Source organism: Sylvia atricapilla, chromosome 6 (genome assembly GCF_009819655.1).
Source record: "Sylvia atricapilla isolate bSylAtr1 chromosome 6, bSylAtr1.pri, whole genome shotgun sequence".
In the NCBI taxonomy this organism is placed as follows: Eukaryota; Metazoa; Chordata; class Aves; order Passeriformes; family Sylviidae; genus Sylvia; species Sylvia atricapilla.
In genome coordinates, this window is record NC_089145.1 from 16,869,180 (window position 1) to 16,892,064 (window position 22,885).

At 39.5% G+C, this 22,885-nt stretch overlaps 1 protein-coding gene across 1 annotated transcript in view; it reads right to left on the bottom strand.

The window, feature by feature from the left end:
- LOC136362440 (mucin-5B) overlaps positions 1–22,885 on the bottom strand; it is a 42,593-nt gene that overhangs the window by 14,179 nt on the left and 5,529 nt on the right. The window contains exons 5-28 of the mRNA XM_066320959.1: positions 22,128–22,261; positions 21,486–21,711; positions 20,497–20,622; positions 19,650–19,767; positions 18,254–18,392; positions 17,563–17,664; positions 17,280–17,349; positions 16,890–17,027; positions 16,187–16,351; positions 15,228–15,322; positions 13,620–13,746; positions 10,352–10,604; positions 9,306–9,358; positions 8,821–8,921; positions 8,370–8,521; positions 6,511–6,649; positions 5,710–5,820; positions 5,140–5,319; positions 4,492–4,728; positions 3,460–3,616; positions 3,134–3,262; positions 2,636–2,720; positions 2,397–2,434; positions 1,184–1,339 (exon numbers count right to left, since the gene is read on the bottom strand). Of these exons, the coding sequence (XP_066177056.1) occupies positions 1,184–1,339; positions 2,397–2,434; positions 2,636–2,720; positions 3,134–3,262; positions 3,460–3,616; positions 4,492–4,728; positions 5,140–5,319; positions 5,710–5,820; positions 6,511–6,649; positions 8,370–8,521; positions 8,821–8,921; positions 9,306–9,358; positions 10,352–10,604; positions 13,620–13,746; positions 15,228–15,322; positions 16,187–16,351; positions 16,890–17,027; positions 17,280–17,349; positions 17,563–17,664; positions 18,254–18,392; positions 19,650–19,767; positions 20,497–20,622; positions 21,486–21,711; positions 22,128–22,261 (3,231 nt within the window). The remainder of the gene's footprint in view (positions 1–1,183; positions 1,340–2,396; positions 2,435–2,635; positions 2,721–3,133; positions 3,263–3,459; positions 3,617–4,491; positions 4,729–5,139; positions 5,320–5,709; positions 5,821–6,510; positions 6,650–8,369; positions 8,522–8,820; positions 8,922–9,305; positions 9,359–10,351; positions 10,605–13,619; positions 13,747–15,227; positions 15,323–16,186; positions 16,352–16,889; positions 17,028–17,279; positions 17,350–17,562; positions 17,665–18,253; positions 18,393–19,649; positions 19,768–20,496; positions 20,623–21,485; positions 21,712–22,127; positions 22,262–22,885) is intronic.

The window sequence follows — 22,885 nt, forward strand, 5'->3', positions numbered from 1 at the left end:
CACAAAAAAACACCCTTTTTTTTTAACCCCCCTACATTCTGTACATGTCCACACTGAAACCATCCTCTGTATTTATACTCTCTATTACACAGGATGGTGCTGTAATACTACACACACCCCCTCTCACTTCCAGTTATTTTTTCCTATATGGAATACAATAAACACCCCTTCTTCTGTCATTTATTCTTTCCAATTCAGTGTTTTTAGTGCTGTAGTACTTCACCTGGCTTTGGAGAGGTGATTTTCAGTGGCACTCCGTTTGGATTTTTAGTGCTTTCTTTCAAAGGAACTGTTGGTATAAATAGAGGCAGATCATGCAGATATTTTACTATGCTATTTACAGTCTGCTTTCAATAATCATTCCTTTTTTAGGTATTACTCCACTGTACTTATTCCACTTGTTAATATTTTCAGTAAATACCAAGCACACAGACTCACCATCAAGTATTTAGCTCTTCCACTCACATGAGTAGAGAAGCTAACTTAATTTTCTTTGTTGGCCTTGTATAATTTGCTACCAGGATAATACATATATTATTAGCCACTTATTTTTATTTAGAGTAATCATGTGGCAAAATTCCCACTTTTCTTTATCTTCTTTTTGCTTCCTATTTTCTGCTTTTTCACATTCCATTCACTCTGGAAAATCCCTTTTGAATAGGAGTTAACTGCCAGGAAATTTTATTTTCATATTCCAGTGACCTGTTGCAGACTCATTTATTCCAATGCAGAAACAGTACAATAAAAACTGTTGAGTGTTATAGGTGATAAGAAGGAGAAGCAGCAGAATTCAGTACAATAAAAACTGTAGAGTATTGTAGGTGATTAGAAGGAGAAGAACAAGATGTAGAAGTATGAAATATTGAGACTGACAACATCAGAGTGCCAACTGTGATATGTTTAAACTTATTGTAAAAGTAGTAATGAAAACTCGCTGAATCTTTCTATTCTCTCTTCACCTCACTGACAGCAAGGTCAGTAGGAATCTATAAAAATTAAACTTTTGGTCCTTACCACAAGACCCACAAGCTCTCATCCCTCAGTTTTGAAACTTCAGCAGTCTTAAATTCTGTTCTTATCCTAGACATGCTTTTTCCAAGGAGCCTTTTTCAAAGATAGATAATTCTTACTACCATTACAGACTTCTACAGAATCACCACCAAGCCTCTTATCAATCTAGTACCTTGTGCTGGTGTAGATGGAGTTCTGCAGGGGGTAACAGTTTTAATGATCTGTCCATCAGGGCCACAGACAGCTTCACCACACTCGGTCCCATACACATGGCTGTACACAGTTTCATTTAAGGTGTAGGTCTTCCCATTGTAGCAGCAAAGACAAACTGAGGCACCAAAAGAAAAAATGCCATGGCAACAGAGGACACTTGCAATACAAATAGAAGTGAAAAGCAAACCAAATTCTGCATTTACCCTTCTGAAGATCACAACATCAAACTTGAGTTACCTGGCAGAAAAAAATTGTCAATTTCTGCTTGAGAAGCTGCACTGGGAGTCTATCTCATTTATTTAAGGTGTGTTGCATTTTTCTGGTTGCTGGTGTCTCTTAGAGTCAGCTTGCATAGAGGAATAACTGGTTGGTAAAAGTGTCAGTACTGGCACTGGCCTAACCCAGCATGGAGCACAGGAGTACTCCCAGTGTGACTGGGGTTACTGCCTTTCTGAGTGACAAAACCCTGGCTCAGGAGGTGTTGCACAGCCATTTCCACATCCACAAATGATGAGCATGCAGTGGTACACAATTTCATTTAAGTATATGAGAAGCTCTCCAGATTTTGGAGACCGTGTATGTAAGAACCAAAGGAAGAGTATCTGTTACTGTAACAAAATCAGCTAAACTGCAAATATATTATCTCCTGGGTTACCCTGTGTTTTGGAATGTGATTTCTCCCATATATGGGAATGAACTGATACTGCACTTTAACCAAATGTGTCCTTTAGGCACACAAACACATACCTAATAAGCTAGCTGTCTTAGATTATTTTATTAAATGAATGGTTAGGAAACAGCACTTCTACAAGACTTGCCCTGTTCTAGAAGTGCTTATTAAAAGGGGTATCATGAATGGCCTACTACAGATTACTATCTATCTCTCTTCACTGACTACCAAGGAAGTGGAAAAGTGGAAAAGTGGTATTAACCTGGGTAATATGGATCCTACATGTCACACCTGTCTCCTTTGTTCCTATGATTATTCTTTACACAGTTCTTGAGGTCAAAGGCTGCATTTTGCTTATCAAAGTATATCTGTGCTGCTGTGTAGCCACATATTAAACTACCTGTCTGGCCTCCTATTACCAGTATGTTTGCAGTAACATGTGATGTTGGGTTGTTTCAGCTCTGCCATCACTCAATGCTTTGTGAGGGTGGTGAAAAGTTACCTTTGGAGCCTTCAGCACATAGTTTCTCTTTGGGATCACTGAAGAGAAAGAGTAAAAAGAATTGTTTTATTGAAATGAATTAGTATATGGAATAACAATGTCTGCAACTGTACCTACTTTTACAAAAAAACCACTCCTGGATTTAATGGTAATTGCCACTGCCTATAAACATTAACAAAACATCTCCTAGTTTTTCCTTTCCAGTCCTGTTCTACCTTTCTCACCATCAACTGACCTACCATGAAGTGCAGTTGAGGAGGGAGACACACTCTCTGCTCTCTTCATCAAAATATGGCTTGTCAGGACTACACTCTGGATAACAGCCTGGAAAATTAAACGAAGTATTCTTAGTCTGAGTTATAGAGATATAGGAAAACACCTAAATACCTCTACCAAATATAGATTTGATCCCCAAATGAATGTGATTTCAGTATGAGTGTTCTTTCTACCAGCAATTGCTTTTCCAAGTCCTCCCCGAAGTTTTAGTTTACATTTGTCAACAGATAATTATTCTTTGCAAATTTATATCGAATGGTGTTTTCTCTCTACATATATTTAAAGGCAGAAGGCAAATGATGCTCTAAATGGCACCATCACACAGGAAATTATCAAGGAATGGTCAATGAGCCTCTGGGACAGATTGGATAACCTTTCAGTCACCTTGATGCTTCAGACATTTAAAACCAGACTAGTAGCTGCAACTCCCATAAACTGCATTAAAGTCAAGGAAGAATTACCTTCTAAACTGTACAGCAAGTTCCCACATTTCCCTTGTGGGTTCCTGCAGGTCCTTAGACAAGGGGCTCCACAGGGTTTATAGAACCACTCATGTTTGTCAGGTGGATTGTAATAATCGCAGAACACAGCTGGAACAGAAGAATAAAAAACATTTAGGTCTCAGACACTGGGCAGGGACTATTTTTAAATCCTGTTTAAAATATGTTAATAAAATAAACATGATAAAAAGAGCTTTTCCAGTCACACATGCATAGCAATGTAAGTGTTCTGTGTGCCTGAGCACAAGGGGCACTGTTTTCGGTGTGCGTTTCAGTGCAGTACTTACGGCAAATGGCAGGGGTTCTCCAGTTGACACAGACACCAGCTCTGCTGCAGCTCCTCGAGTAAGCTGCCACTGAGGTACAAAAGCACTCACAGTCGCCCACACTGTCACAGCCACAGAAGTCAGACACACAAGATTCATAATATGGAATTGGGTTCACCTGTCAAAACACCGACAGGGCTGTCACCACATCTGTATCTGCTGCACTGTGTTTTAATGAGGGAAAGGGCTCTGAGTTTCTGTCATGCACTGATGGTTTCTGACAGACTGGGATTTTCATGAAGGAGCCATGATATTTTACAACAGGTGGTTTTCTATTTTCACCTGCCTGGTAGAATTGGACTCTCAATCTTCCTATTCTTATATGTGTAATGCTGCCACTTACACTTAAAATGGCTTCCCAGTGTGATTTCTGCGGGACTGAAATACCTTGTTTTGGCTTAGCACAACTACACAGTGTGTGCACTCTTCAACTGAGAGACAATGATTAAGTGAGTATGAAAGGAAATCCTATTTCCACTAAACTTCACATGTCTCTTGGTTTTTAACTGTTGCCAACATGAACTAACAAAGGAAATTAAACCAAGTTTGTTTTTTAAATTGTTGAATAAAGTGCACTGAAGCTTTGTATAGACATTCTAATTAAGAAGAGTAGCCTTGTATCTGTTTGAATTAATTCAATTTGTGGCTCAAATAAACCAAATAATTAATCTCTTTAGATAACTTGAATGAACTTCCCAAGTATCACCTCACAGTCCTAGACCAACTAATCTCTACATTTTTCAGATACCTAACTTTCTACTTCTGCTGGCCAGCTATTATCCTCTTTATCTTTAGTTGCTCAAAACAGGCACTGCTCTTTCCTCAATACTGTGCAGCAGGATTTAACTGGCATAGCTATGAAGTGAGGTTTTGAGAGAGGTAGCCTTGTACTACTGTATAGTAGCTTCAATACTAAAAATATGCTGCAAAAGTGCAGCAAAAAGACAAGAAGTATCTCGAGTGAAACTACTGAGGATGAGAGAACAAGATTACCTTGCTGTGACAGGCTTCAAAGATGTTACTCTTAATGATGCTGCAGTGCTTCTGTCCCAGGGCAGACTTGAAAGGCTGATCTGCACACAGGTCTGTCATGTTTATATTTGAGCAGGTGCTTGTTATTTTCCAGCTATTCCCAAACTCCTGGATGCTCATCTCCATGGACTGCCCTCTGGTTGTGAAGTCATTCCTTGAGCGGCCATCAAAGTCCCCACAAAGACCACAGACTTTTCCCTGTGTGATTTTGTAGGCACAGTAAATGCTTTGGTTATTTTAAGTGCAGCCCACTCTTTGACGGAAATAAACTATAGAACCTCTAGAGGCAAAATAGGTGCAAGTTTCTAAACAGACAGCAAAAAATGGCTTAGAAATTGTTAGACTTCAAGTGACAGAAACACTCTTGATGCATTACCAATACTTCTAGCCCCAAATATTCTGGAGTGTTTATACCGACTGAACAGTGCAATGAAACAAAAGATATGGCCTGCTTGCTGCTTCTTCTTATCCACTAAACCAAATTTTTTGCAAAACCAGAACTATAACACAAACCTTTGTTTCCAAGCCCTGCTTTTCAAACTGGGGCTCCAGTTCTGGATGCATAACTCTGAGTTTGAAATCATAACTCCCAGTCAACCCCCTACTTACCTGGAAAGATGGTGCCACATGAACAACAACAGTAGTCTTTTGGTCCCACATGAAGTTCATCCCTTGATTTGTTTCAATTACAATATAACCTCCTCTGAGGTCCACTTTGTAATTTTTCTCAGCTCCTGGATCAGTGGCTATCTCCTGAATTCTTCCTTCCAGGAGCCTTATTTCACTGCTCTACAAAGGAACAGATACAATGCGTGGAAGGAAATCAGATAGAAGATTTAGTGCAACAGCACTGGCATTCTGCCTCTCATTCTTTATTTTTCTGTCGTCTTCACACTGTCTTGGTAGATAGGTGAGCCACAGTCACAGATGCACAGAGCCTATTGTCACAAATGCACATACACAGAGTGTTGGCGACCCCTTGCATCTTTCCCCTCATCCACAGAAGTGTTCAATCCCTGGTACCTAAGCCTTTCCCAGCTTCCCTGCCTTAGCTTGCTGGCTGTTTGACTTCCGTAGGTACTCTTTACTAGCAACTGAGACAGAACATAAGAGAATGATACAGTAATTACTGCAAAATAAAGACTACAGCTCCTTGGTTATAACTAGTTCTAGACAAACCTCAAAAATCAATGTGATCTTTAGAGAGCAGATGGAGTGTGACTTCCCACAGGCGTTGTTCTGAATCACAATCCGGAAGGTGCCAGCATCCATGTTATTAGGGCAAAAATCCTTAGAAAAACAGATAACATTCTATTAGATATTGTCAGGCAACTAGACCAGTCATAAGCATTTCCAGGATCTCTGAATGACACTCTGATCTGACTTTTTTAATTCATTAAGACTATAGAATTTTGGAGGAATCTGGTGGAAAATGATCTGGTGGCAGATGCATATTTGACCAGGATTTTCAAAAAGAAAAAATAAGGGGGAAATTAACTTGTCATGGCAACAGTCCAAGAAGTTTAATATATATTTTCTTTAAATTAGCAAAACCAACTGTAATTTGGGGATGACAAAATATCTCACCGGGTGCTGTACCATTACATGCAGTTATTATATATGAGGCTCACACATTAACATCTGCGTGCTTCTGTCACAACAGAAATCATGTTGGAAACACTTTTCATCACCACACCAATTCCTTTCCCTCGAAAATGCTGGAATGCCGTAAGGAAAGGGCAGTCCAACCAAGTAGTTAATTATTTGGGATCACACAGTGCCCTCTTGTGTCACTTCTGAGAGTCACTTGCTCTATGTGGAAAATCTTACTCTACAAGCTTTAGGTGCAAGAGCAGGGGAGTAGGCTCTGCTCATCGGTTTGGCTATTTTGCATGGGAATGCCTTTTAATTACCCAGACTGAAGCCTACAATGTGGGCTGTGAAAAGCATATGGATGGGAAATGGAAAATAAATTGATACCTGAGCTAGGATATAGTCACAGTCTCCCAGGAAATCAAACTTCTCCCCATCAAAGCTCATGTAATGCCCATTTCCATATACAGTGCAGGTTCCCTTGCAGGGATTGTCCGTGCAGTTCCACTGCCTTTTGTTGCAGGTGCTGGGAGGCAAAATGCAAAGAATAACAATGTTTGGATGAAAAAAGGGCTTTCCTTAACCCCAAAGAAGGGCAGAATAATTAAAAGATTTGTTGTTTGCAGTACTCTCTCAACTGTTCTAAGATCATGTCATGAAATGCCATATCAATCAGAAAGTTCATGTTTACTGCCCAGACACATTTATCCTATTATTTCTTTCAAATATTTTTTAAATAATTGAGTCCTGGCAGCAGACAATGGGGTTTTAGGAGACAAATTCAAGGTGAAGGACTGAATATTTCAGGAATAATGAGGGATAATTTAGTTACAGCAGTGTGAACAAATATTATCTCTGTCTTTCCTTGGGTCTGGCTGAGATGGAGAGAATTTTTTTCCCTCAGCAGCCCTCACAGTGCTGTGCTTTGCATTGGTACAAAGGTGTTGGTAACACCCCAGTGTTTTGGCTACTGCTGAGCAGCACTCCCACAGCATCAGTGCTGTCTCCTGAGCATTCTCCCCCTCACCAGTCGGCTGGGGCATGGATAAAGTTTCAGGAGGGGACAGAGACAGGACAGCTGTCCTGAACTGGCCAAAGGGGCATTCCAAACCATGTGATGTCTGCTCAGCAGTAAAAGCTAACAGAATGGGAGAATGGGGTGGTGTATGTTTTGATGTTTGTTTTCTGAAGGCCTACTCCTTGGAAAGTGGGCTGGACATCACCTACTAATGGGGAGTAGGGGATATATATTTTAGTTTATTTTTCTTCTGCACACAGCCTTTGCTTTTGCTTTATTAAACCATCTTTATTTTGACCCATGAGTTTTTTCCATCTTATTTTCTCCCCCAGCCCTGTCCTGCTGAGGAGGGTAGTGATAGAGCAGCTAGGTGGCCACCTAATGTCCAGACAAAATCAACTCACCACACCTAGACAAACCTCACCTCTAGTTCAGGAGGACTGCAGACAGAAAATTTAGTTGTTATAGCCCTGACAAAGAGGCTGCATTTTCTTTCCCATGTGTGTCCTCTTCTCATTAGAAAACTAAGCCCTCACTGCAATAAAACGTCTTAATGACTGTGATAGCAACAACGGCTTATCAGGTTTTGAGTTCACATGTTAAATTTGACTGCCTGTACCAATGGTGATTAGACCAAAGTGTTTCTAGCTCTTATTTTCTGTACATCCATTTGGTAGAACTATACAGTCTCATCCTTGCTAAGTAATGGGTGAAGATTCAAAGCATTTTACCCACCATGATCAGTAATAATAGTGAAATTTATGGCACCAGAAATTTGAGCAACTAGAGTATTAATTTATCTTGAGAACTACACATCCTGAAACACTGCAAGTCTCAAGGGAGGACCATTGCAATTCCTCTTTCACTAAATTCAGTCATTTTCTAGGGTTCAGCTGTGCCAAATACACACAGTTGTGTCAATTGCCTCTTACTCTTATGGAATGAGCAACCACACACCAACCAGGGTAAGGCTGGTGTTTCTGAAGCTGGTGGGGAAACAGAAAAGGATGAAAATCATTTGACATAAGATATTGGTTCTTGTATTCCCCAAGTGCAGGCTCCTGCAGCAGGACACAGAGAATTACTTCCCCTTTTATTTTCACTAGCAGCCCAGTGGCTCTCATGACGAAGAGGAAGGCTTTGAAGCACATCCTGCCCTATGGGTGCACTGTGGACTGACAATTCCAACAAACTTTGCTATAAAACAAGACTCGCATGGATAACATACCATGTGTTGCAGTCCACTTTGATGGTTTCCCCAGGTTTATAGAAGTGTCCTCCATGAACACATGGGCACTGATCTTTGGGAATACATCCTCCACTGCCATCCAATACCAGTCCATCGGGGCACATGCAGCCAGAAACACATTCTGTGACATACTGCACATTAGAAGATACAGAAGACAACTTGTTAGCACACAGAAAGAACAGGGAACCAGCAGAGGTGTGCTAGCTCTGGATGCCAAAGTTTTGGATTTTTAAAAAAACTCCTTAATTGCAAGCTAGTGGAACTCATGGTACAAATATCACAGGTCCATTGTTAGCTACAGCTGCTGTGTTATCAGTGAAGCAGTTGGTGTGTGCCCAGCATAGCCTGTTCCCATCAGTGCTTGATAAGGACAGCCCTTACATGCACAGCCATGCTGTGCTGTGCCCCTGCAGGGAGGTGAACTCCTTACACAGTGCATGTCCTGCGTCTTGCAGCTTTTCTGACACTCTGATCCAGTTGCTCCGGGACCTGCAGCGCTGCAGTTGAAGTAATACATAGGAGCTGGGCAATCTGCAGTAGGAGAAAACATGTCAGGAAGGTAATTTAGGGAGAGTAATAAGGATTCCATCAGCAATTGCAAAACCAGCCAGAGGATTTCAGAGGGCAGCAGGTGTCTATCATTTAAAGTTTCTAATAGTTTTGCTTCTGCCCAATAACGGTGAAGCGAGAAGAAGGCAGATAACTTCTAAGCTTTGGGAAATATCCTATCATCTGAAGAGTCTAGTAAACCTGGTGACATTTTACAAAGACAAATGTTATCAATAACTAACACATTTCAGGGAGAATGAAAAAAATGTGCAGAATACTAAAATGTTAGAGAAGGTGAAAGATAACACAGAAAAACATTATAAATACTGCCTGACACCGTAATGCCATTATTTAACAAAATCTCACCTTTTACCAAGACGGTTTCTCCAATGCAGTCTAATCTTCCTTGAATGCATTTGCTAAAGAGATTCCATAAAACAAAACACATCAGGTCTTTGCACTTTTCTCCCTCACTAGGGAGAAAGGCACTGCAAAGCTTCACTTGTCACATGAATAACAAATTCCTATCAAAACGAATATTTGTTACAGCTATCAGTTTCACAGGCAGGAATTACCATCCCCAGAAGGAAGATTAAAAACCCAGCTCTTAAAATACTCTTCCTTCATCTGCCACTGGTTTGTTGTGTTTTCCCTAAATCAAATTTTTCCTAAGCACCCATTTTCCACCCAATGAGATAAGACTAATGATTTTTTAAATAAGAGATCTCTTAAATTACTAAATGAACATGTGATTACAAAATAGTCTAGAATCCTCAGTTAGAAGACAGCTAGAGAGACAACATATAAACATCTAACGATAATAAAAAAGCCTTCCCCTGGTAGTTGTTTCCATTGCTGCCCTAACGCAGTTGAAAATGAGAATAATGATAATTGTTTTCAATGCAAATGCAAATTAATTACACTATTTTTAGTATCCTCCCCTTCAGCAGTTTCTCTCTCTCTCTTTTCTAAAAAAATCAGTTTAAAAACTGAGAATTGGCTGAGTTTTTCCATGGACCATTTTTATTTTTTAAATAGTCTGCAGGATGATGTGGTGTTCACTTTGCTTTTTCATTCCAAAGCCTGAAACTCTTCCAAGCCTTCTGTCTTCTAGGAAACTTGCTCCTACTGTTTGTGGATATTTTTTACACAACAATGAACTCTGCAAGAGCTAGATTACAAATATTGTTCTACTTAACATGTTTTCAGGTTCTTGTTTGCTAGCATGAATATGGGATCTTAACATTTGATGTGGCTGCACTTCCTGCCAGGGGAGGATACAATCTAGAAAAAATTTGCCATTATTCCTAACTGTAAAATGTTGCCATTCATGGGTTTGGAGCAGAGAATTCCCCCATGAGCCCTGATGTTCCCAGGCACAGAGCAGCCTCTGCGTCATCAGAGCAACTCACCACATGAGTTTATCCTCTTGGAAGGAGTTGCCAGGCTGCACAATCTTGCCTTTGTAGTAGCAGGGGCAGTCATCTGGAGGCACACATTGCTCCTCGTCGTTAAGGTAGGTGCCTTCAGGGCAAGCACAGCCCTCCATGGGCGCGATGCGGACCTTGCACAGCGGGTCAGGTTCGTCCAGCGAGCGGCAGGACTGGTTACAGTACTTCACACTATAGTTATAAACCATAGTCTCAGGACACTCCTCAGAGGGATCTTTGCAAGAGAAATAAAAGGGATGTATGGCCTTCTTTGTGCAATCATCTCTCGTGATTTCAGCATGCCTTTCTTCACACTGGTAGCCATAAACGTGCTTTTATCAAACAACCAGACCTTGTCTCCCAGGGTTCTGGGAGAATCTACTTGCATGGCCTAAACAATCTGACACTGAACACTGAAATACTCAGCAGGGTGTATATTTCTGTAATTTTCATGAATTCCTATCTTATGCCAAGAACTGAAACCAAAAACTTTTGACTTGTTAAAAATTTTATTTTCTGGCCTTTACTAATGATTTATTTGGCTGGGAATAACTTAAGAAATTATCATATTTTGCAAGAGACAAGTTTTGACATTAAATGGCAGTGACAAGGAACTCTGCCAATCAATTGATGCTACCTAGAAAAGGGCGTTTCAGTTCTCACAGATGTCTTGTTGTCATCTTCTGGGGAAATGAGAAACAACAGTTTCTAAGATGTCTGAGTGAACCAAACAGGTAAATACATAAAAAAATCTAAAGAGCTCAACTAACTCTGTAAGACAGTAAAAAGCGGGTTAATTTTCACAGGCTGACAGTATACCCCACCATCAAAGCTCTGCCATGAAATCTGCAGTTCTGATCCATGGGGATGACATTAAATTTTGTCAGGAAACATCACCCACATTAAGGTTGCATTTTTCAAGAAAGTCTGGCCTCCAGATTTCTTTGAAATTCAGTGAGAACTGGGGATCTAGACGTCTTGGGCCTCTTTCTAATTCTGCAGATTTAACCCTGCAGTTGTTTTTCAGATACACATGGATGGATTAGAAGGTACAGGGTGTTGATCATGGGCAGCTGTGCTCATCAGCTTTGCAGCAATGCTAAAAACTTATCAGCAATAGGTTCCATGCTTAAAGCTCTGTATAGTTTTCCAGTCCATGACCATGGCCCACTTTTTTTTGATTAATTAGTGTGCTAGGCTTGTGTATATATTCAAAACCAGCACCTCTCTTGCCATAAACCAGTTGGTTTTCTGGTCCTAGCTGAAGCAAACACAATATCCCGTGTGTAAGTCAGGCAAACCATATTCTCCTACTTTTTATTCATCGAAGATACAGCAAGTGGTATTTGTACATAAAAATAGGCCAAATTTAGACAGATATTAATAAAGATGTTGAATATGAAGTTGCATCTGTCTCAATTGTTAGCTATTAATAGAATAAAATAATGTGTTTACTTCCTCCCTTTAAATTTTCATAGAGTAATAAGATCACATTTGATAAAATGAGACTAATAAGAGAAAGGAGTAGTGCTTGTAGTGCCCATGGCCGCAGGAGTGACACACATCTAAGATGACAAATCACAACCAGAGGCATGAGTGCAGAGAACACGAGCATACCAAAGATGCCTTCAAGCTAGCTTGCACAGGGAGCACTAGAAAAGCAGTGCCAAGACTGCTCACCCCAGTGATCCGCTGGACAACCAGCAATTCCAGTGATGGTTCATGCCTCTGCTAAAGAGTGTGTAACAGGCATGCACAGGGTGTAACTAGCAGGACTTGCGTGTTTCACACACTCTGCTGACTGCAGTGCAGACATCTGCTCGGGATACAAGCTGCCTTGGATGCTGCCTGCAGCTTGGCAGAGTGGATGCAGCTTCAGGAGGGGGAACAGTTTTTCTAAGCCCCGCAATGGGGCAGAACACAGAGTGAAGGTTGTGGCCCATTTAGTCTTTCACTCATGAACAGTGAGTCATGAACAACCTTACTCTTATCACAGCCATGTTCCCAAAAGATTATTTCTTCTTAAATAAGGCCTAAAATGATTGTTCTGATTAAACCATTAGCATTTTTTCTCAAGGTTACTGTACTGTTTGAGTCAATATCACCTACTGTGCCTTAAGAACACAGATTTCAGCCAAACCCATGCTGCAAACCAGTCTTGATTTGCCATAAAAAAAGTCAGTATTTCTATGTTGGGAACAAAGCTTTCAATAAACAGTGTCTGTGTCTAGTGCATAACTCTGCAGGATTCTAGGACAATTTACTGTGGACTACACTGTGTTCCTTCGAATTATTTCAGCACAGGTTTGTGAAATTGTTCTTATCGCAATCTTAAATGCCTCTGACAATGCGTCACACCAGTTACATTGTTTGCCTCTATTAAGTGTCCCAGCTGGCCCCTAAGTCAGGCAATTAAATAGATCATAGCTGCATCAAGCTCCAAAAACACAATCATTGTAATGTTGTCTATTCAGATGTGCAATTAGTCAAGAAACCCATACATCTATTTTCATGTTGACAGAGGCAAATCTCACTTGAACTATTCAACCATCAATGACAACATGGGAATGTTGAAGCAAAATTCAGAATCCAAGACTGTGAGTTTTATTCTCAGATCTTATGCCATCTTGTAATGCATTCTGGCAGTGCCAAAGGAAAACACATACATATGTGGACTCTGAACTCGGGATTTTGTGACAATGTGTATGTCCAAGAAACTTTTGTTCATTTTTCAGGTAATCCTGAGCTGAAAATGCCTTCTAAGATTTTCATGTTCTCAGATATCACCAATATATATTTATTTTTAAAAACTACTATTTTACTGTAACATGGGAAAATGTGATTAATGAGACTGCTGTCATTTGTATTGTCTGGGACAAGAGGACTGAATGTAGTGCAAAAAAGGTATAGGAATTAAAATACATGGGGAAGCCTATGTTTTCAAAAGTAACCTAATTTCTAACTAAACCTAAGCTAAAAAAAACCTAACTTCTGTTTTGATTTGATAATATGCCTTGTACTATTTTGCTTCTCAGAGTACTGAATTCACCTAAGATTTTACACAAGGAACATGCATTGTAAGAGCATGAAGCACAAACTGAATTTTATAGAATAAATGCTTATTCTGTTTTTCAAAGGCTCCCTATCTCAATGGCTAAAGACAAAAGACACTGACTCCCACAAATGGGGCTGTCCTGAAGCTGTTCCCCCCTATCCCATATTCCTGCCTGAGGAATTTCAGTTCACATACCACAGACACCCTGCCTCCAGCCCTGCAGGGACACGCCTGCTGAAGCACAGTCTCTGGAGTAAGTAGAGAGCACGCTGCAAAGTGCAGCTTCACTCTTCTCAGCATTACAGGTGTCATACATGCATTTCTAAAGGACAGAAGAAAAGGACATGGGTATTATTATGTCTAGCTCATAGGAGAAACAGCAAAACATGTAGCAATTTAAAAAGCAGTCAACCAATATCTTTTTTAAAAAGTATTATTACCAATGAATCTTAATATCTCTAAGAGAAAATGTATGTTAATGAAATACTGTGCAAACCTGAGAAGTAGCAAATCAGTTACAGAAACTGCAATGACATTATGTCTAACACTCATTAACAGATAAATATTTTAAAAGATAGAGGCACCTATAGTTCATTAAAACACTAAGAGATGTCTGTACCAGCCTCCCATGAGGATGTACAGTCTAGGACCTATCAAAATATATAATCTGAAAATATTGCACAGTGATGCCTGGCACTTTGTGTACCTATCTAGTTAGCAGATGAGATGCACCCAATGACATGACAGGTACATGACAGAAGATGGTTTATAGAGAGTCAGTCATATGTAATGACATTTTAAGAACTATTTCTGTAAATATAGCTGGAATTTAAACCTAGAATTCTTTTAACTGTGTGGACTGTAAAAAAGAATACAGATAGATACTGGATAGACAGTGACTTATCCTGGCATTACTGATGTTGTGGAAAAGGCTTTCACAAATCATGGTTTAAAATTTAATGAGATCAGCAGGACTAACAGACATATCTGTAAGAAATAGGTTATTACTTCTTACCTGAAAATTGCAAAATCCTGTTTTATTTATAGTTACTTGAATTATATATATATAAAAGTATATACATTAAGTATATATATTTTTCACTGGGAGAGGTAACACATAAGCCATTTTTGTGAAGGCACCTGAAGACATATTACATTCTAGACAAAATTTCTGACTCAAATATTTTCTCAGTAAGTTGTATCACACACACACATCCTGCAGGAACTTTCTGTGGTTTTGCAGGAACTTCTTTACCATCCACATAAATATAGCAGCTCTCTAGCTCAGACAGCTTTCTCAGCAGCATTATAGAGCTTTACACCAAGAGAACATGTGGGCAGCTTTATGCATTCAAAACACAAGGAGACTAACAAGACTCAAAGGTAATAAATGAGATATAAATGATGTAAATACGTATTCTCTCCCTAGATGTGAATTTTGAACCAAGTCAGAGGGAATCCATGGGGCTGGTAAAACTCTCAATTCAATTCCATGCAGAAACACTGATTCTGTTAGTCAAAGAGTTTCCACTCTTTGAAACTCTGAAATCTTGAACTGATCTTTTTAATTTTGCTTCTGAGTCATGCAACAGAAGGCAGTGATGCCAAACAATTACATGGGGCTGTTGCCAAAAAGGCCCCTCTTACAAAAAAATTCTTATTTTATAATTTTTCTAATTATCATCAGTGAAATTCTTTGTGACCAGTCACTACTATAACCTATTTCAATCCCCTAGGGCAGACCACCTTCATGTGGGATCACTCTGGACGAGATTAAAGCACCCATTTGGCGCAGTGTCTTACCTTGATGTACACAGAAGGGTCTACAACAGAATGGCAGGCAGCAAACACACTGCTTGTATTGGACAGAAGAGCACACCAGTGCTGGGCAAATTTTTCTGAAGTGGGAAAAAATATCGTTATCCATAATGACTTAAATTATTCCTGTCTAAATCAATATTCTTATCAGGTATCATGCTGTACTAGAATGTCCTGAAGTGTTTAGATAATGCTGGGTGGAAATACAGGTCATTAACTAATTAAGGGGATATGCGTAGTTGGATGGATGACCAGCCATCTTCCCAAAAGAAAGATTTCATCTTCTAAGTATGAACATTATTACTGCAGCTGGATTTGCAGAGTATATGCAGAACCTCCCCATTTTCATTGTTTTAAATCAAACTTTCTTAATTCTTTACAGACAGGTAATTCCTTATAGTCGAACAATAATATTAAGCATGTAGTAATCATTGAGCTGTGTGGCTATGAGCTGCAGCTTTAATTACATATGGCAGTACCTAGGAGAGGTCAGTCCAAATGATATATATATATATCCAAATCCCGTGAGAATGAAAAATCAGACGGGACATCTAGTACAGTGCAATGCTTGCTTAACTCAGCACGGTTGATAACCTCCTCCTCTGGACTTCAGCACAGCTGTAACAGCCTAGGCTGGATGAAGAACTTGCCCAAATATTGGCAACCAACTGTGCTCTGCCTTAAACCTTAATTGCTGTCATTGATGCTGTGTGTGCTTTTCAAGTCATCAGTGGATGTGTTGGCTCTTTGTCCATTAGTGCTGTCTTTTTGTTTTGACAGCAAAGCTGTCCTCTTAAACACCTTCAAAACACAGTATTTTTTTCTCTAGTAATAGCCTCAGAAGCAGAGGGTTTTGATGTTTATGAGATTTCTAAAGCTTTTTTGATTATCCATCATGTGAAAATGATTTTGCACTGATAAGCCAGGGATGAAAAGCCTGGTACCTTTATCCACACTGTTTGAACAAGGATCTTCAAAGCTGTCCTCAACATCAAAACAGCTGGCTCTAGTTTTCCATGAGTTACCAAAAGCAGAAGCTGAATCTTCCACAGCTCCAGTGACTGTTCTGAAGTCATCAGTCTGGATGTTATTGAAATTGCCACAAAGACCTTGTGTGGGAGGCAAAAAAATAAAGGCAAAATAATAGAAGAAATCACTAGATGCATGAAAAAAATAACGGATTCTAGATGAACACTCTTAGCTCTGTAATGGACATAGCCTGAGAGAAACCCATTTTCCTCCAGAGACTTCTCATGTTCCCACAAATCAGATAGGACCCTGTGTTTAGAGTGTATTTATTATTTTCCTGCATTACAGTTGCACTTAGTGATAGCGCAGGGATCGGAACTGCTTAAATGTGCTTCAGTAAACACTGGCAGACAGAGAACCTCTTCTCCAAAGGCTTATGAATAAAACAAAATGGGTCAGAAGGACAGGGTGTTATCCCATTGCACAAACAGGAAACAGAAGCACAAAAATTATAAAGGGTGTAAACAGGAGATTGGTGGCAAAACCAAGACTTAGTCTGCACTTCACAAGTCTCTGATGAAGGCCTGTTTGAACAGATGGAGTCTAAAAGATTTGTACATGCTAAACATCACAGAGATTCTCTTCAGCACATTGAAGGGTTAGCCTTATGTGTCCTACCAGACGTGCGATTCTGAAAAGAATGATCGACGGTTATGGAGAGCTGCATTACAGGTTTCATTTGTACTCGGATCTGCACTCCAGCTGAGCTCAAGATTTTGATGAAAAATGTAGATTGTCTGAAGATGATGATGCCATCTAAAGAAGAAAGAGAAAAAGAAAAATTGTTGTATGTAAATATGTAAAAACTGTCGCAAATCTTTACAAAGCTGAGTAAATGGGAACTTCCATTTGCCAGTGCATGCAGAAACATAGGGATTCCCACTGAATCCCAGACCTAGTATCCACCTAACAGTGAGTAGGATCATGTTCTTTTCAGAGAACGGAGCAAGAATCCCTCTGCAAATAGATGTAGGCTATCCTGTAAAAGGAGTGAAGAAGGAGATTTACCTTTTCTTACAGGCAGCTTCACAATGAAATTGTTCATGTAGATATTTCCACAGGAACATATTTTTATAGTCTGCAGGGAAAAGGAAAAAAGGCCACAGTAGTGAATGCATTTGACATGAGACAGACAAGAGCAACCTGACAAGCTTCAGTAAGTGTTAAGGACTAGTGTCTTCAAAACTCATCACCTCTGGGGTCAGTGTAACTTGTGTCCAGACACTGAACAAGAATGTAAGGAAAACAGAAGTGACGTCCTATGTATCTCTAATTAAAGACAGTTACTCACAGTTCTTCCTAGTGTGACCAATACATTCTTTAGACAGGTCATTGTCCTTGATGTCCCACACTGAATGATCTCCCCAATCACCACAACTGTGTCATCAGTGTTCTGAGAAGACACGAGAAAGATATACGTGCAGACATTGTAGGAATGTTACAGGCTAGGAGCTTGAAGAGAAAAAGGTGCCACTGAAAGGCTAAGAAGGAGTAATGAACGAACTGGGCTATTGGATATCTAACTGCAAATAATTTCACTGCCAAAATCAATAATTTCACTAACATTCCTTTGCACTCCTTTTCCTTGCTATCAGCCTGTATGAATCTCATTTGCAAGCATTCACAGACGATTCAATCTTTTTGCAGAAATTTTGGCGCATCCACTTCCTTCTTACAGTCACACATGAAAAAAACTTCAAAAGAAATGCTTGAATCAACACTAATGCATCCATTAAGAAAATTATTCAATTAAAAAAAAAAAAAACAAAAGCATGTTGAAGCTGCAAAACTTTGAAGCTAAGTATCAGCAACTGACTTGCAATCCATTGAAAATTCAAAAATTTATGGGGTTTAAGAGTGAGCATGTCTTGAAGTGCTTTGCTGGATTGGTGCCATTTAATTAAGTCATATAAAGCTCCAGCACAGTTTAATGCCTTGTGCTACTCGAGAGAATTAGGAGTGAAAAGAGAAATTGCTCATACCTTAGCTAAGACATAATGACAGTTGCCATGAAAATTGAACCTCTTGTTATCGAATGTTGTTATATGGAATCCTCCATCTATGTGGCAACTTCCAGAGCAGGGCAGAGAGATACAGCTCCAGTGGCCTCCTTTGCAAGTACTGTGCAAAAACCAAAAAGCAGCCATTAGATTAAACATAGTTCCAAGGGAGCAAAGGTGATACACCATTTGAATCTGCACAGATGTGGCCTCTTTATATTTTTAGCTCATTATCTTGACTTCTTATAAAAACCCTGTGGGTGGAAGCCCCTTAAAATGTGAGGGTTGAATTCCTCTCAGTGAGAGAGTTAACTGCACTGGGCTTTTGGCTGGTTCCCTCAGAGACACACTGAGATGGGAAAACAAGAAACTAGGTTTTCTAGGTCTAAATTGTTTACTTGACTTTTTAAAGACAGAAAGAACCCCTTCAAGCAGGATCTTGCAACATCTTGTACTACTGATGCAACTGTTCAGCAAGTCACTGATGAGATGCTTTAGCAGCTAATTGTGAAGGACCTGAGATAATGAGCAATTCTCACACCTGTGCACACAAGAGGAAAACAGTCCAGCCACATGAGCCTGGGCTTTGAGAGTAAATGAGGATATGGCAAGATGGGAACCACCTAAAGCCCATTAAGTTCAATTACTCAAAATTTTTGGGATTTGAGGAGCATTTTCTGAAAATGCAGGATATATGAATCCAAAGGGGCTTGCAGAATGTTTGGCCACCGCCATACCACATTTCATTCCTCCCTGTAGTGAAACTTCCATCAATGGTCAAAAAATGATGTTGTGTCACAGAAGCCCAGATAACACATACAGAGTAAGAAATAAAACTGTTTTGAGAGTAATTTACCTAAGATTTTATCACCTTTCACCAGTGCAGAATGGAGATGGGTTCAAGCTGCCAGGTTTTTTTCTAAATCAATTAATTCTCAAGATCAGGACTTCTGAGATTTGGCCTTCAAACTGAATCTGGCTTTGTGGAGATCCAGATATTGTCAGAAGTGCCACTTATTAACGTGGTATGACTTCTCATCTCACTCTAGTAGCCAAAGCCTCTGAATTAATCAGTAAAGAGTTTCATTTTTCTACATTCTATAATGTTAAGCTCAGTTTTCACAAGCAGTTTCAAGTGAGGGTGGGCAATAACTATGTGTGGTTGAGGAATACCTCTAAGTTTTCCTACACTGTTGAAATTCAGAGCAAGGTTTTGAATTATTATTAAAGACAAATGACAGGAAAAGTTTATTAAAAAAAAAAAAAAAAAAAAAAAAAAAAAAAGAAAGAAAGAAAGAGGAAACTACAGAATGCAACTCGTCAATGTTTTAAAATAAACACTTCTGCCTTGTTAGTGCAATCAAGACCACAAGAGTACCAGTTCTGGCAGGGAGTGGAGTAAGTTCCTCCAGATGGGTAGACTTTGCCTTGAAATGTACAGGGGCAGCTGTCTCTGGGGACACACTTCTTGCTGCTGAGGTCATCAAGGATAGTTCCTGTTCAGACACAATGGCTAGTTAATATTCCTTTGGTGAGTCTGGGAAACAACATCAAGGAAGATTAGAGTACAGAAAAAAAACCTCTGGAGTATTCAGCATTTCTTAAAATGAATGGGATACTTTTAAAGGAAGACACCACACCAGGCCCTTTCAGATGTTAATGAATGGGAAATATTTCTTACTAGAACTCAAATGAAAGCAATGTTAAACTCGAAGAACATTTCCTGTTATGAAATTTTTCACTGTGAGCAGGATTATCAAGTGCCAGATTGCAAAGGTGTGAGCCAGTTTCCATCCTTTTCTAATAGTGAATCTAGCAGAAATCAGAGCCTCATCTTAGACTTTTTCATGTGCAAATTTGCACATGCACATACCTGGAAATGCTTTTATGTTTTGTGTCACTTAAGCTACAGCAAGATTTAGTGTAATAGCAGGGAGGCATCGCATGAGGCATTTTCACCTGCATTCTTACTGTCTAGAGAACACCTGGGGGTTTTTTCCATATGGTCTTCATAATTTTTTCTGTGTCTAGTTCTCAGAAGTCTTTGCCTCCCGTCTCCAGTGTCAGGATCTCAGATCTTTAGAAATCTGGCTCTTCCAAGAGGCAAGTTGGTAAATTATTTTAGAAGAAGCAGTTTATTTGTTGTGTGAAGTGGTAAAGAAAGGGAACAACTTCCCTTTTTGTCTCTTGATGTGTGTGATTATTGGCAGAAGTGAGCTGCTTACCGGGAGGACAGAAACAGCCGTCCGTACATGGGGCTTTACAAATCTTGCTCCTTTCTGGATCTGCACATGTGTCAGCACAGGAATTTCCACATTCCATGTACTCCATGTTGTTTGGGCATTCCTGATCTTCAAGACCAAACCAAAATGGAGTATGTTACTGATGTATTTATAAGATCTCTCAAATTGTTGTGTCATTACCCAACCCCTTCTTCCTCCTTTCCTCCATATCTCGTTTTCAAGACCTTCTATCCAGGTATGTCATATTTGTTTAAGCTCTTAAAGGAATGTTTTATGGCCACTTCTACTTTATCTTTTGGACAAAACTGTGCTGCTGGGAAATATGAGCTATTTCACATTGCTTTAGTAGCTCAAGGTTGGGTGAACTCACAAAGCAAGCAAAGAACACCAGAATCATTTAGGGAGTCATAACAGTTTATTTTTGCCTGAAGCATCAGTTCTTCTGGCATTAATTTGCTATCCAAATCCACACCAGCAGTTTGGGTGAACTCCCTGCAGCTTTCCCCCTGGATTTAAAGAGATTTCCTGCTCCATAGCTGGACTACTGTGCATGAAAATAAGTACATACATATTGCTCTTCTCAGTAACTACTTCTGTCTAGTTGTCACCATGTTGAAATAAGGCTTTTTATGAGTTAGATGTGCATAGTAAAAAAAAGAAAAAAAAAAGGAAAATAAAAGACACCCCCCAAAAAAACAAAAACAAAAAAACCACAAACAAACAAACAAAAAAACACCTTGAGGAAACCTGCTTGTAAGAAGGAGGTAGGCAATATCAAGGCATAGTTCTAATTTAAGGAGCAAAATCAAATTAAATTTGTAGAAGCTTTTCCATTTACAATGTTTGTGTCAAAGTATTTTCACAGATTGATTCAAGGTAGTTACCAGAGCTGCTAGCTTTGCTCTGATGGGATCAGAGTACTTGTGTAAATGTCTAACCTGAAATAAATCTCCAGAGCAGTAGCTACTTACAGCAGAGTTCTTTGGTCCTCCATTCCCCAGGGTCTCCCTTCCTCAGGACACAGTCTCGGGAGTACTGGTTTAAAGTGCTGCATATGCAGCTAGAAACCAAATCAGAGTGAGAAGAATTAACTGCACAGAGGCACATATCTTCTGCACAGGTCTCTACGTAGTCATCAAAGGCAACAACTCTGGGGCAGTTTCCAAAACGGGACATAAGTTTCTTGCATCCTTTTTTCTATTTAAAAAAAGAAGAAAGAAGGAAGAAAGAAAAGAAGGGAAAGAAAAGCAATACTTGACATTTTGCCACCTTTTAGGATTTTGAATATACACCCCAAGTTTTGATGATGCAATTCCAAGGTCATAGTACAATTCAAGTCGGAAAGGATCTCAGGACATTATCCAGTCTAACTTTCTGCCATGAGGTCCTTTGCCTTGGACTGGAAGCTGTCATTCAATTAGGCATCCAATATCTATTTCTTTAACAGTGTATTAGGATATTCTTTCAGCTATAAGATCATAATTTTGCTCAAATTCATGTTTAGAGTTCTGAAAAATTCACTTTAGTTCCTGCTCTGTAATTAAGATATGTTTCAACATCTCTTCAACACTCTAGGTCAGGAGGGTTTTTACTTCTTGGTCCCACACACTTACATATGTACTGCACCTATTGTTTTTCCTCCTGGGATGTCTTCCACTGTGGTCATCTGGGCTCACATCAGCACACTTTTGTGACGGATCCTCTACTTTGTGGAAGTTCCCAAACTGTCTCGGATGCATTTTATACCCTGCAAAAATCCCCAGATGCATTTCAGTATCTTCCTGCAATTCTTTATGTCAATTAATGGACTATAAAAATGCACTTAGTCTTTGGGCTCAAAGGCAGTATGCACTTCATGAGATGCTCAAATTTAACCAGCATCCATATTTTATAGAGGATGACAGCCTGATATAACCTTCTGTTGGGCTAGAGTCAGGAATCTGGCAGTTTTATCAAGGCCCAGGCATTTTAAATCATGTGAGGCTGTTGAACTTGCGGTCACTTCTGATCATTTCCAAAGACTTCTCTTTGTTTGGGGTGTGTTTGATCTTACAGAGTTTTCTGTTCACATGTATAACAGTCATACAAATGTTGTTATAACTTTGGATTCAGTCCTGCAGCTGGTATTCCAGGATGAAGGTTTCTTTCCATCCATGCAACCTGCTGCAGGATTATAGGCTCAGCTATTTGCAATATCTGAAGGTGTCAGTGGATGGCACCACAGTTTCTTCAAAGACAGTTTGTGTTTTCTCTGTTTTCACTTTCATTCCATTATAGAGGCAAAAATAATCACACATAGAATGATTAAAATAGAAGAACAGAGAATGCATTCATGCATTTCCTTAAAGTGTGTTATTGTCAGTGGGGAACC